The sequence below is a fragment of the Maniola jurtina genome, chromosome 26, assembly GCF_905333055.1.
Source record: "Maniola jurtina chromosome 26, ilManJurt1.1, whole genome shotgun sequence".
Classification (NCBI taxonomy): Eukaryota; Metazoa; Arthropoda; class Insecta; order Lepidoptera; family Nymphalidae; genus Maniola; species Maniola jurtina.
Genome location: NC_060054.1, coordinates 3,675,220 through 3,690,310, shown reverse-complemented (window position 1 = coordinate 3,690,310; position 15,091 = coordinate 3,675,220). Strand labels below are relative to the sequence as shown.

Genomic DNA, 15,091 nt, shown 5'->3' with positions numbered 1-15,091 from the left:
CAAAATAACCTACCACTGGTTCGGAATGCCGTTGCTACCGAGAAGAACCAGCAAGAAACTCGGCGGTTGCTCTTTTCGAGTGTTCAATTTACAATAATGTGCCATACTGTACTATACAAGCAATTGCAGCCCCGTGTATTGCTGCATAGACTCAAATCCATGCTTTTTGTCATTTACATAATCTTCGATTGTATAATAATATGCTTTTTTTCAGGAGCATACTTTTAATATTTTTGATACTCTACCAAAAGCAAATACAAAACTACCATTAATTACTACTAGTAACACGGCCACTTAGCGATCAAAAAAAGTGCTAATGTCTAGTCTACACTGTCTATGTTAATTATTGTTATCTATAATGTGTATTCCAGTGTTGTTACTTGTATGGGTTTCGCCCTATTTTAGGGCGAAAGGGCCTAAAACTAATATTAGGTGTCTCTTCTTCTTCCAGACCTTATCCCATGCTACGTGGGGTCGGGACAACATGTCTTCCTTTTCTACTCTCTTCTGTCATCCATCAACGTGTCATCTACCCCTTTTATCCGCATATCTTCTTTCACGCAATCCATCCTTATTTTCTTTGGTCGTCCTCTTTTCTTTTCCTTCCAAATGCATATTCAATATTTTTTTAGTGATATGACTCTCTTCCCTCCGCATCACATGCTTATACCATGCCAACCTATTACCCCTCATCTTTTCTACCATTGGTGCTACTTTTAAACTTCCCCTAAGACTAATATTAGGTGTACCATATTATAATCTAATATGTTTTAGCGAAATATGTAATTCATAAATCGAATGATGAAGTCCATCTAGTCCATCTACAAAGACGCATCATTAGCCCTCGGTACTGCCGTTCCCCCCGCTAAGAAGTTATTTAAAAACGAAAGGTATGTGTCCCAAATCAAGTATTTTGTATTTTTAAGGTAAATAAGGGGGAATTCTTGCTGAAACTGGGCCCAAACCAAAATTATAAGTGGAAACATTGTTGTAATCTGTAATCTATGAATAATCAAAATGTCAAAAATGTCCATCATCTTGTTCCGAGTGAGGTTAAATTTCGCAATGGGTTTTCAATTAGAAAACACGATTTTATATTAAATGTGAAGTGTAATAATCTTAAAATGGATTACGTTGTGTAATCCAAACGTAGGTTTAAGGTTGTAGGCAGCTCAGGGCAGGCCCAAAAGCATGTCAACTATTAAATTTATCCTCAAGGACTTGGGTGTTATGAAATTATGGAGTGTCTGGACGCGCAGGTGCATTGTTAGTACGGTAGTGAAGCGGTGTATGCGTGATCGTGGCTTCAGAGAAGTTATACTGCGTTTCAAGCATACAATCTTACGCCAGCGTAGGACTTTGATGTTAGCGGCGACGGCCGCATGCAAGAGCCATTCAGATGTCCCAAGCTGTGATGAGGGGATTAGCGACAATGAAATGCAGGTATTTCTTGGAGTTCCGTACCTCAAGAGTGTCAACAGAACCCTGTTACTAAGCCTCTGCAGTCCATCCGTCTGTCAATAATTAAAAACTATTTATTTGTATTTGACCGGTTTTTAGGGTTCTGTACCTCAATAGGAAAAACGAAACCCTTATAGGATCACTTTGTTGTCTGTCTGTCTGTCAAGAAACCTATAGGGTATTTCCCGTTGACCTAGTATCATGAAATTTGGTAGGTAGGTAGGTCTTATAGCACAAGTACAGGAATAAATCTGAAAACCGCGAATTTGTGGTTACATAATTTAAAAAAAAAGTTTTTTTAATTTTCAAAATAAGATAATGGTTACATAATATACCAAGTGGGGTATCATATGAAAGGGCTTTACCTGTATATCCTAAAACAGATTTTTATTTATTTTTATGTATAATACTTTTTGATTTATCGTGCAAAATGTAAAAAATACCTGAGTACGGAGTGCGCGAGTCTGACTCACACTTGGCCAGTTTTTTTTGTTTAGATGTGTTATACCTATCTTGTTAATCTAGTGCATTGTTTCGCTACCTGAGGTCGTTTGTAACAAGGAAAACAATTGTGCTAGCATGCAAAAGCAGCCTTATGACTAAAGTAATAAGTAATAATATATTCTTTAAGTTAAACATTGTTTGCAATTTTCCAAACTACATTTATGAGTTAAGCCATTTCATTTGAATATTAAGCAACCAAAGTCCATGAAATTTTGCAGACATATTCTAGAAACTAATATCTATGTCTGTGGTTTTCCAGATTTCTGTTAAAATATTCGGTTTCAAAGTTACGTGGTCTTAGAAATTTTCATACAAATCTTTGAGCCCCTGTAATTTTAAAACTACATATTTTTAGAAAAATCTAAAACACCACAGACACAGATATTAGTTTCTCGAATATGTCTGCAAAATTTCATGGACTTTGGTTGCTTAATATTCAAATGAAATTGGAACTACGATTGTATGAAACGAGTGACGGAGAGAGCCCTCTTAATGTGTGATATTAAACTTGTAATCTGTTTGCAGGCATTGCTGTCAGATTTGGAGAATGTCCAAAGCCTGGCCAAGTTGACATTGTACTGCACCAGCTGTGGCAAACGACTGGTGATAGACAGGAAACAGACTGGGGTGCGGTATTGTGTGTGAGTATCTTTTCTCTCTGTGAAACTCTCTGTGACTTTTCTTCATGGTAGAGATTTCCAAGGCAATTTTTCACATTAAGGGATTTTTCAATACATAATGCGTAAAAAATGACTTTATTTGTCATTTACACCCATATTCACAAACTTTACTATGAGGTCTCATAGTGTGTTCGAATGTACAGTGTCCGTTCCACCAATCATATGTTACCTCATAGTAACGTTTGTGAATACGGCTGTTAGACTCTATTTTAAATTTATTTGTCAATAACTGGTCAAGTGCGCGTCAGACTCACACACTGAGGGTTCCATACTCGGTTATTTTTTCCAACATTTTGCATGGTAACTCAAAAACTATTATACATAAAAATAAATAAAAATCTGTTTTAGAATGTAAACGTAAAGCCCTTTCATATGATATCCCACTTGGTATAGTTGGGTATCTTACTTTGAAAATTGAAATACATTTTAATTTTTTTTAAATGATGTAACCACAAATTCGTGGTTTTCAGATTTATTCCTGTACTTGTGCTATAAGACCTACCTACCTGCCAAATTTCATGATTATAGGGCAACGGGAAGTACCCTATAGGTTTTCTTGACAGACACGGACACGCGGACAGACAGACAACAAAGTGATCCTATATGGGTTTTGTTTTTCTTTTTGAGGTATGAGACCCTAATAATAGTGATATCTTTAAAATACCCTAAAAAATGGTCTTTCTCCTACCAGATGCAAGGATCCAAAGCCCTTGGGTGACTCCTTAGAAGGCTGGGTGCCATACATGGAGACTGAAGATGTTATAATATGGCGCAAGGAGTACAAGCCAGGAAAGGGTCTCTATGCTTACAAAGGTATGAAGTCACACAAGATGTAACTCTGTTACTTAGTATAATGCTAGGAATAGATTTATTTATTTTTTATTTAGAATACTTTGTTGCACACACAAACATACAATACATAGATTTTATGGAAACTGCGTATTTTTTTTTTAAATCTTTGCACAAATATGACACACCCAAAACATTTTGAAATATACTACAAGAAGTAAATAACCATGGTCATTTCGATACACCATTTCAAAGACACATTGAACCATCGAAACAAATGCCCATTATAATTATTGACATACACCATCGACAATATATATTACACATTTCAAACCTACTTATTATCCTAATCACACTAATATTATAACGCGAAAGTTAGTATGTGTGTACGTCACAATGATTGAAACAATTTGACTGTTAGAAATAGAAATAGTTTATGGTTCATACTCTGTCTTAACTCATATGGTACTTTTATCCCGAAAAAGAGTTCTAGTGGGATTTAAAAAAAACCATATCCATGTGGACAAAGTCCCAGGCATCATCTAGTTTAATATTATAAATGTGACTTGTATGAGTATTACTCTATGATTATCACTCCATTTTGACTGAATTAACACATAGGCTAATTTTTATCCTAGAAAATCAAAGAGTTCCTGGACTTTGTCTGTGTTGGTGTTAGCTGGCGGGCGTGCTCTGCCTTTTTGGTGTGTTTTTTTGTTAAAACTGTCTGGAAAGCGCTCTAAGGGGGTGCCGTGCGTGTGTCGGCGAGCGCCGGCACAGACGGGGTCCATACTTGTATAGTTTAACTAACTTGTTACAAATAACTACAAACTTGACATTGGCTAATCTTTGTAAAGCCAGACGAGAGAGAAAAAAAAAGAGTTCCTGCAGGCTTTTTAAAAAAATCTATATCCACACCGATAACTATTATATTTCAGCATTTATAAAGAGTTAGTAGTCAGGCACTTTATCTTGTTTACATAAATTGCAAAATCACACTATAATATTATAAAGGCGAAAGTTTGTATGTGTGTGTGTGTGTGTGTGTGTGTATGTTTGTTACTCCTTCACACAAAAACTACTGGACGGATTTGGTTGAAATTTGGAATGGAGATAGATAATATCCTGGATTAGCACATAGGCTACTTTTATCCCGGAAAATCAAAGAGTTCCCACGGAATTTCGAAAAACCTAAATCCACGCGGGCGAAGTCGCGGGCATCGGCTAGTACAGAATAGTTTTCAGATAAGATGGGAAACAGTTTGTTTTCATTATATTATTCTGAGTAACAAAACAACTCACTCTATGATTCACCATAAATAAACCATCATCCTTTACGTAATTTGACCTTGAATATAATTATATCAGAGTAGTAATTAGGTAACAGGTACTGTAATCCAGTTTTACATAATAAGTTGTTAAGAGGGCTCTCTCCGTCACTCGTTTCATACAATCGTAGTTCCAATTTCATTCGAATATTAAGCAACCAAGGTCCATGAAATTTTGCAGACATATTCTAGAAACTAATATCTATGTCTGTGGTTTTCCAGATTTCTGTTAAAATATTCGATTTCAAAGTTACGCGGTCTTAAAAATTTTCATACAAATCTTTGAACCCCTGTAATTTTAAAACTAAGTACATATTTTTAGAAAAATCTAAAACACCACAGACACAGATATATTAGTTTTCTAGAATATGTGTGCAAAATTTCATGGACTTTGGTTGCTTAATATTCAAATGAAATTGGAACTACGATTGTATGAAGCGAGTGACGGAGAGAGCCCTGTTAATACTGAATTTTCTCATCAGTGACCTTGGAATGTGTCAAATGATTGAAAAGATGCGGCTAAAAATATTTCTTACGGCTTTTTTAGGGTTTCGTACCCAAAGGGCGCCAACGTGACCCTGACCCTATTACTAAGACTCAGCTGTCCGTCCGTCTGTCCGTTAGTCAGCGGGCTATATCTCGTGAACCTTATTAGTTTAAGAGTTGAAATTTTCACAGAATATGTATTTTTGTTGCTGCTATAACAACAAATAATAAAATTTTCGAAATGGAGACTATGAAAAATAAAAAAATAAATTAAGTGTTATTTTTGTACAACGTGTGTGAACTCTTCGTGTGTGTGTAAATCCTACCTCAAAAGACCTTTAACGCATCGATTTTATTTTTTACTAGCTGATGCCCGCGACTTCGTTTGCGTGGATATAGGTTTTTTAAAAATCCACTGGGAGCTCATTGATTTTACGGGATAAAAAGTAGCCTATGTATCCAGGTTATAATCTATCTCCATTTTAAGTGCGGAAACCAGCTCAGAGAGAAGAAGAAGAAGAATCTATCTCCATTCCAAATTTCAGCCAAATCCGTGCAGTAGTTTTTGCATTAAAGAGTAACAAACACACAAATTTTCGTCTTTATAGTGGGAAGTGGGATTTTATTTTTATGGCGTTGTTGGGCATTGACGCTAACCTTTAATGTAGCCGCAATATCAGTGAAATGGTATGGTTCAGTATGTATTGACAGCGCCGGCGGAGTAGATTCGACAGCTGCACCGGTCTTTAGTTGTAAGTTGACGAAAATAGTTATCGCCATCACATGACTACAGTGAAAAAGATTTTATTTTTGACAAGCTGACGCCCGCGACTTCGTCCGCGTGGATTTAGGTTTTCCGAAATCCCGTGGGAACTCTTTGATTTTCCGGGATAAAAAGTAGCCTATGTGCTAATCCAGGGTATAATCTATCTCCATTCTAAATTTCAGCCCAATCCGTCCAGTAGTTTTTGCGTGAAGGAGTAACAAACATACACACACACACACACACACACACACACACACACACACACACACATACAAACTTTCTCCTTTATAATATTAGTGTGATTTTCCAAAGATGACTGTAAATCCTAATTGAATGAATAATTACACGAGTGCCCAAAAAAGGAGTGTGTTGTTTTCAGGGTTCATGTATAGTACGCGACAGTTTGAGATGGCGATCGGAGTAGGGACGCCCCATACACTCGCACGTCATCCGCGCTCACCCGCAGCAGCTTAGCGCGGGGGCTGTGCCAGACGTCCACACCCCGGTTGCCATCCCAACCTGTCGACATTTTCGACCGGACGAAGTTGCGGGCATCCACTAGTCACACTATAATATTATAAAGGCGAAAGTTTGTATGTGTGTGTGTGTGTGTATGTTTGTTACTCCTTCACGCAAAAACCACTGGACGGATTTGGCTGAAATTTGGAATGGAGATAGATAATATCCTGGATTAGCACATAGGCTACTTTTTATCGCGGAAAATCAAAGAGTTCCCATGGGATTTCGAAAAACCTAAATCGACGCGGGCGAAGTCGCGGGCATAGGCTAGTACAAAAAGGCCGGCAACGCATCGGCTCTGCAAATATGGGCGGCGGTTATCACTTAACATCAGGTGACCCGCCTGCTCGGTTGCTCATTATTTTTTATTAAAAAAAAATGTATGTATGTGAATTTCTTTATTCAATCATAATTTCTAAATGCGTGAACAGTTTTGAATGTATGGCGTATCGTTAGAATCCTAACATCATCCTGAGTGACATGGCGCGTAGGCCACAACCATTAGCAAGGCGGACGTGAGCGATGATTGGCTGAGTTCTTTTCGCGTCATTAAAAATAAGCCTTCTGCGCAGGTACATCGGTGTAACTCATAAAAGTGGTATTACCAGCCCATCTTGATCGACCAATCGCCGCGCCGCCCGGCTCACTACAGAGTACGGGTCTCCTTTTAATAATAGAAGAAGTAGTCCACCACGCTGGTCAAGTGTGGATTGGCAGACTTCACACACCTTTGATAACATTATGGAGAACTCTCAAGCATGCAGGTTTCCTCACGATGTTTGCCTTCACCGTCAAAGCAAATGATATAATATTTAATTACTTAAAACGCACATAACTTTGAAAAGTTATAGGTGCGTGGCCGGGATCGAACCCCCGACCTCCGATTAGGAGGCGGACGTTCTAACCACTAGGCTATCACGCAGTGGCCTGCACAAGGTTTGAAGCCAGGGTAAGCATTATTTAGGTAGGTACCTTATTTATTGACTAACTAGCTGATACCCGCGACTTCGTTCGCGTGGATGTAGGTTTTTTAAAATTCCGGGATAAAAAGTAGCCTATGTGCTAATCCAGGGTATAATCTATCTCCATTCTAAATTTCAGCCCAATCCGTCCAGTAGTTTTTGCGTGAAGAAGCACACACACACACACACGCACGCACGCACGCACGCACGCACGCACGCACGCACGCACGCACGCACGCACGCACGCACGCACGCACGCACGCACGCACGCACACACGCACGCACGCACACACACACACACACACACACACACACACACACACACACTCACACACACTCACTCACACTCACACACACTCACACACACTCACGCACACACACACACACACACTCACACACACACACACACACACACACACACTCACACACACACACACACACACACACACACACACAAACTTTCGCCTTTATAATATTAGTGTGAAGTGTGATTAATAAACAATGAACGTTGAGTTGTGTAAGGTAAGCAGTGCGTTTATGCCTCTATGGCTTGCACGACACTGCTATCACGCCAGCTCCTCATTCACTGAAAATATTTTGTTCTAGTATACGGGCGTTACCCAGAAGTTCAAGCGAGCGACTTTGCAGCGGTGCAAATAGATGGCGCCTACCGTCGCGTGTGGGACGCCGCGGTGGCAGCCCTATCGGTTGTCGAGACCAACGCCAGGGGAGTGCCAGGGCAGGCGGTGTTACACTGGGAAGTACTTTGGCCGGTGAGCTATCTATACTAATATTATAAAGAGGAAACCTTTGTATTTTTGTATGTTTGTATTGAATAGGCTCAAAAACTACTGGACCGATTTCAAAATTTCTTTTACCATTACTTAGAGGGATTCTTCCGAATCCGTATAGGTTATATTTTATCCCGGAAAATAGATAGGATTTTTCGTGGTAGTGAAAATTGTGGAGTAAGGCGTCGAAAAAACTGCCGTACGTTAACGATTCTCGCGAACGCTGCCTAAATGGTTAGGGATGTATGGTTGACTTCTATAGAAAAGTCGTAGAACTCAATAATGCCTACAAAAAAGTCCGCGATAGTATAAACCAGCGATGACTTGGAATGATGAATGTTTTTGACGTGACGTCTTATAATTCGATAGAGCCGGCTGCACGCACGAAAAAACATGACTCATGCGGCGTTACCTCGCTCTGAGGCGTTCCATGTAAGGCTTGAAGTGCAAGCGAGAGCGCGGAACGAGCGACAAAGAAGCACAATCGGCCTTTGTTGTCACGTTCAACTATCGTCAGTAAACCGACTTTACAGACAACCAATTTTGACGTGACAACGTCTTATAATTCGATAGAGCCGGCTGCACGCACGAAAAAACATGACTCATGCGGCGTTACCTCGCTCTGAGGCGTTCCATGTAAGGCTTGAAGTGCAAGCGAGAGCGCGGAACGAGCGACAAAGAAGCACAATCGGCCTTTGTTGTCACGTTCAACTCTCGTCAGTAAACCGACTTTACAGACGACCAATTTTTTCAACAAGAATTTTGTTACAGAGACTATTCGCGAACCGTGACTACGTCTACATAAGGCGGCATAAAGAGTACGATATTAAAACGAAATCGCCCGCACCAATCATTGAAGACAAACCCATCTACTCTTCATCCGACAATGTACACTCGAAAGCGAAACGGAAATCTTTAGAAAGCTATGCGCGGGAGGGAGACAAACAGATTAGTAACAAGGTGTACATTATAATCAGCAAGTCGTGTGAACATCCAGACGTGCCAGAGACCAGGAATGCTATACGGGTGTCTGAATACTGGAGCCATATGGTTGTTAAGACTATGGACGGGACAGAGAAGGTTAGTCGTAACAAAATGGACATTATACTGAAAGTTTTGCACACGCTAATGTATCTAGGTCCATATGTACACGTATCTGAGTAATGGAGTAAGATGGCTGTCAAGACTGGATGGTGTAGAGCAGGTTAGTAGTAACAAAGTGTACATTATAATCAGCAAGTCGTGTGAACATCCAGACGTGCCAGAGACCAGAAATGCGATACGGGTGTCTGAATACTAGAGCCATATGGTTGTTAAGACTATGGACGGGACAGAGAAGGTTAGTCGTAACAAAATGGACATTCAAATTCAAATTCAAAATATTTTTATTCAATTAGACTTTTACAAGTTCTATTGAATCGTCAAAAGCATCTACCACTGGTTCGCAATGCCTTTCCTACCGAGAAGAACCAGCAAGAAACTCGGCGGTTGCTCTTTTCAAAGATTTGATATACAATATTATGCCATGTATAAAAGCAATTGAAGTCCTGCGCATTGCTGGAGCGAATTGCAGGTCAGATCCACGCTTTTTTATCATTTACATAATCTTCGATAGTATAATATGCTTTTCTCAGGAGCATATTTTTAATAGATTTTTTGAACCTGTGTAAAGGCAAGTCCAAAATTGGCTGAGGAATTTTGTTATAAAAGATTATACCCATTCCCACAAATGACTTTTGGACCTTCCTGAGGCGGAGCGTAGGAGTCGCAAGCCTGTTACGGTGTCTAGTCAGCCTGTTGTGTAGATCGCCAACTCTCTTGTAACTAAGAATATTTTGTCTTACAAAAATTATGTTGTTGTAATGAAGGTGTACACAACTACCTTAAAATGCTTGAGAGCAGGCATGCTATACTGGTGTACTGTCATCATCATCAGCCTGTGGATGTCCACTGTTGGACATAGGCCTTCCCTAAAGAGCGCCACCACACCCGGTCCTCAGCCTTCCTCATCCAGCCACTTCCCGCCAGCCGCTTTATATCGTCGACTGTACTGGATTGTGTATTGTACTGAAGCCATAATATGGTTCTTCTTCTTCTTCTTCTTCTCTGGGCTGGTTTCCGCACTTAAACGTATCCGTCTGTTGTGCGTGTGTTGCCCCTCCCCGCCGAAGTCTTCACTCCAGCCATCCAAGCTCGCTCCAGAAGCCAAGTAGACCGCCCAGGTTGCCGAGGACTTCATGGAGTGAGGTTGGGAAACCCAATTGGCGTTCTCGTTGTTCTGCCACGACCGTGCACTCCAGGAGCACGTGCGTCGGCGTTTCATCGACCTCCATGCAGGCCCTGCACAGAGGACTGTCGGTATATGGTTGTTAAGACTATGGATGGGACGAAGAAGGTTAATAGTAACAAAGTGGACACTATAATGAACAAGTTATGTGAACACTGATTATAATTTTGATTTTGACCTTTGCAGCCGGGTATGGAGTTTGTCCTGACATACTACGATGAGCCGGCAGTGGGGGGCATGCCGGGCGGAGTGACTGCCTGGGTGAGCAGTCGCGCCGCGCCTCAATACTTGGACCAGATGAGACGTGCTGCGACTGATTACCGAGCCTGGGCCAAGGACCGAACCACGCAGGTTAGTACTACACTGTTTAGGGTTCAGTAACCCTAGAGACAAAAAGGAACCATTATTGGATCACTTCGTTATCTGTCTGTCTGTCTGTCGTGACAAAACCCGTCAAGGGAATCAAAATCTATAGGGTACTTCCCGTTGACATAGAATCATGAAAAGCAGGTAGCATGTCTTATAGCACAAATAAAGGGAAAAATCCGAAAACCGTGACTTTGTGTGGCAACCCTTAGCCATAGCCTTTTTTTTAATTTATTATTTTACTAGCTGATGCCTGCGACTTCGTTCGCGTGGATATAGGATTATTAAAAATCCCGTGGGGACAAAAAGTAACCTATGTGTTAATCCAGAGTATAATCTATCTCCGTTCTCCAGTAGTTTTTGCGTGAAAGAATAATTTGTTATTCTTCATAGACACATACACACAAACTTTCACCTTTGTAATATTAGTGTAAGAGTTTTTATCCGCCAAACTGCACAGGGTTTGGCTCAGAAAAGAAACACAAATAAAAACTTCTTAAAATTTCTTCTGAAGGATTCCTTCGCTGACCGTTTGATGTACTCTTAACCATTCAGTACTTGTTGTCAATAATGGTTGTCTTCTTTCCAGGAGTTACCAGATTTCATCCCCTTTGGTCCAGACAAGGTCCAAAACGAGCTCGCATTACAGATACAGGAGCAAGATATGGAGGTCCAAACAAGTTTTTTTGTATAAGATTTTTATAAATTCCAGACCTGAAGGGTGCCAACGGAACCCTATTACTAAACCCTAGAACGCCTATACTACGACATGTAGAACAAACTAGAAAGCCTCGATAGCTCAACGGTTGAGGAGCGGACTGAATTCCGAAAGATCGGCGGTTCCAGCCCCACTCGTTGAACTATTGTCGTACCTCCTCCTAGCAAAAGCTTTACGCTTAATGCGTGGCTAATATTCTTTAAAATAAAACCTTCGCTGTCCGTCCGTCCGTCCGTCCGTCAGTGGGTTATAATTTATAGGCTATATATTATAATTTGTGGAGACCGCGTACCGTAAGTGCAGTGTAGGATGACCTCCAGTCTTTTGGACCGATGACCTGAAGAAGGTAGCGGGGAGCGGGTGGATGAGGAAGGCGGAGGACCGTGTTTGGTGACGCGCTCTTGGAAAGGCCGATGTCCAGCCGTGGACGCATATAAGCTTCCATTCAATGGAATGGAATATTATAATTTATAGCATTCAGATATAATGCTGTTATCTACCATTGAAAGAATTTTCAGAATCTGATCTTTAGTTTCGAAGACAAACTCACAAACAAAGAAATGTTACCTCTATAATTTTAATTCTTTGATTTCCTGGGATAAAAGTAGCCTATGTGCTAATCCAGGGTCTAATTCCAAATTTCAGCCAAATTCGTTCAGTAGTTTTTGCGTTAAAGAGTAACAAACATACACAAACACATACGTACACACAAACATTCGCCTTTATAATATTAGTGTGATATTTTGATTTTTCTATTTACAGTCGTCAAAACTGGGGCCCGAATTAGAGAATGGTGCAGCAACCCGCGACCAAAGCTCGCAAACTGACGAGTTTCTACTACAGAACTATACACCCGCCAAAAAAGACGTGCCCAGTGACAATGGAAACTCGACAGGATCAAACAAAGATATAGAACAGAAGAGTGGAGAGGGAGAAATCAAATCAGAAGTTTTTGACGATGCAGAGAAGAATACAGAACTCAATGAAGAGGGTAGTAAAAATGATGGAGGTGATGAAAAGAAAGGTGGTGGTGGAAAGGTGAAGGAAACTGGTGATAAGGAACCGGTGAAGGGTGATGAGAAGACTTCGAGTGGTGATGAAAAGGTATTATGTTAAACTTTTTTTTTATAACCATGGAAACATACAAAATTTGGATATTCGTCTGCTCCGAAACTGATAAAACCATCTCTTTACGATTCTGTATCTTCAGAAAAAAGGAACCATTATAGAATCGCTTTGTTGTCTGTCTGTCTGTCTGCTGTCATATATGCGAAGATCCATCGAGGGCATCAAAATCTATCCCTTACTATCGCCTTATTACTTTTTTCTAGGAGTCAAATTCTACTTCAGAGGAAGAGAAAGAAGAGAGTGACAAAACTCCGGTAGAAGAAGAGAACAATGGTGGATGGTGGCGTTATTTATATCCATTCTACTATTTCGTATGACCTACGAAACTAAGTGTCAGGCCACACTAGAGACATTTCAGTCGCATTTGATTTAAAAAAATAGTACAGGTTTACCTCAGTGTATACTAATATTTGACGCCTGCCAGTGACGTCGAAGTCTCGACGTTTTTAACCCCCGACCCAAAAAGAGGGGTGTTATAAGTTTGACGTGTGTAGTATATCTGTGGCATTGTAGCTCCTAAACTAATGAACCGATTTTAATTTAGTTTTTTTTTTGTTTGGAAGGTGGCTTGATTCAGTGTTCTTAGCTATAATCCAAGAAAATCGGTTCAGCCGTTCGAATCAGCTCATTTCTAGTTACTGTAACCTTCACTTGTCGGGGGTGTTATAAATTTTTAATTTACACCTGTGTTAGACGTTCTTTAACTGTTGTATTGCTTAATGCTCCCAGTGGAAAAGTAGTCAGCTAAGTTTAGAGATAGTGTGCTATGGAATTAGCCACAATGTCATGTCATCTAGTTGTGTATAGTATATTAACAGGGCTCTCTCCGTCACTCGTTTCCACTCGTTTCATACAATCGTAGTTCCAATTTCATTTGAATACTAAGCAAGAAAAGTCCATGTGCAGTCATATTCTAGAAACTAATATCTGTGTCTGTGGTGTTTTAGATTTTTCTAAAAATATGTAGTTTTAAAATTACAGGGGCTCCAAGATTTGTATGAAAATTTTAAGACCGTGTAACTTTGAAACCGAATATTTTAACAGAAATTTGGAAAACCACAGACATACGAGTAGATATTAGTTTCTAGAATATGTCTGCAAAATTTCATGGACTTAGGTTGCTTAATATTCAAATGAAATTGGAACTACGATTGTATGAAACGAGTGGAAACGAGTGACGGAGAGAGCCCTCTTAATTCACCATACAAGGTTGGGTAGTTTCCTACTTTTGAATTTGATAAATATTATTACTTTATTGTAAACATGGATAAAAATAATGACGTACGCTGAAAAAAATATTTAAAACCAACAAAGATTTACAAAGTTACAGGCATTTTAATTTTGGAGTGGGAGGGTCTTCTATCCCTTTCTCGCTAAACGAAAAGTATGAAACCGCAGGAAGCTAAGTATGGCATTAGCACGGAGTGACGTCATAATGCTATTACCGCTATCTCTGTCTAATCTGAAATATTTAAATGCTTGTAACTTTTTTGTTATTTGATCGATTTAATTAGTTTTTTCAGTTTACGTCATTATTTTTATCCTAGTTTATAATAAATTAATGAAAAAATTAGAGTAACATACCCCATTGTATTCGACTTTTTATCACGCGATATTATCTAAGTCGATCTGAAATATTTAAATGCTTGTAACTTTTTTGTTATTTGATCGATTTAATTAGTTTTTTCAATTTACGTCATTATTTTTATCCTAGTTTATAATAAAGTAATAAAAAAATTAGAGTAACATACCCCATTGTATTCGACTTTTTATCACGCGATATTATCTAAGTCGATAGTTTGTCGATACTTTACACTTATGGTTCATTTAATGTAGGTATAGTCCGCGACAGGTCGACAAGGCAATCGGGGTATTTAAATTCAAAATATTTTTATTTAATTAAACTTTTACAAGTGCTTTTAAACCGTCAAAATAATCTCCTACCGAGAAGAACCAGCAAGAAACTCGGCGGTTGCTCTTTTTAAGCATTCAATTTACAATAAGCCGTGTATTGCTGGAGCGAGTTAAATCCAAGCTTTTTTTTGTCATTTACTTAATCTTCGATTGTATAATTAGCTTTTTTCAGGAGCATACTTTTAATAGACTTTTTAAACTTGTGTAAAGGCAAGTCTAAAATTGACTGTGGTATTTTATTATAAGAGGGGGGGGGGGCACGGGGGCTGTGCGGGAGTGCAGGGCGTTCCCACACGGATTGCCATCTCGACCTGTCGCGTAATATAGTTATAAGTTTATAACTTTTGACTCCAACAACTGTAGTTAATTAAGAACGTATGAAATGCTATATA

The 15,091-nt window shown here is 39.5% G+C and overlaps 1 protein-coding gene across 1 annotated transcript; it reads left to right on the top strand.

Moving 5' to 3' along the window:
* Window positions 1–1,020: 1,020 nt before the first annotated feature.
* LOC123878613 lies at window positions 1,021–13,232 on the top strand. Its single transcript, XM_045925914.1, has 9 exons — window positions 1,021–1,443; window positions 2,491–2,606; window positions 3,337–3,458; window positions 8,102–8,268; window positions 9,058–9,366; window positions 10,760–10,924; window positions 11,529–11,609; window positions 12,420–12,761; window positions 12,989–13,232. Exons 1-9 carry the CDS (start codon window positions 1,192–1,194, stop codon window positions 13,100–13,102), a joined length of 1,668 nt encoding a protein of 555 aa, XP_045781870.1. The 5' UTR covers window positions 1,021–1,191; the 3' UTR covers window positions 13,103–13,232.
* The last annotated feature ends 1,859 nt before the right edge of the window (window positions 13,233–15,091 follow it).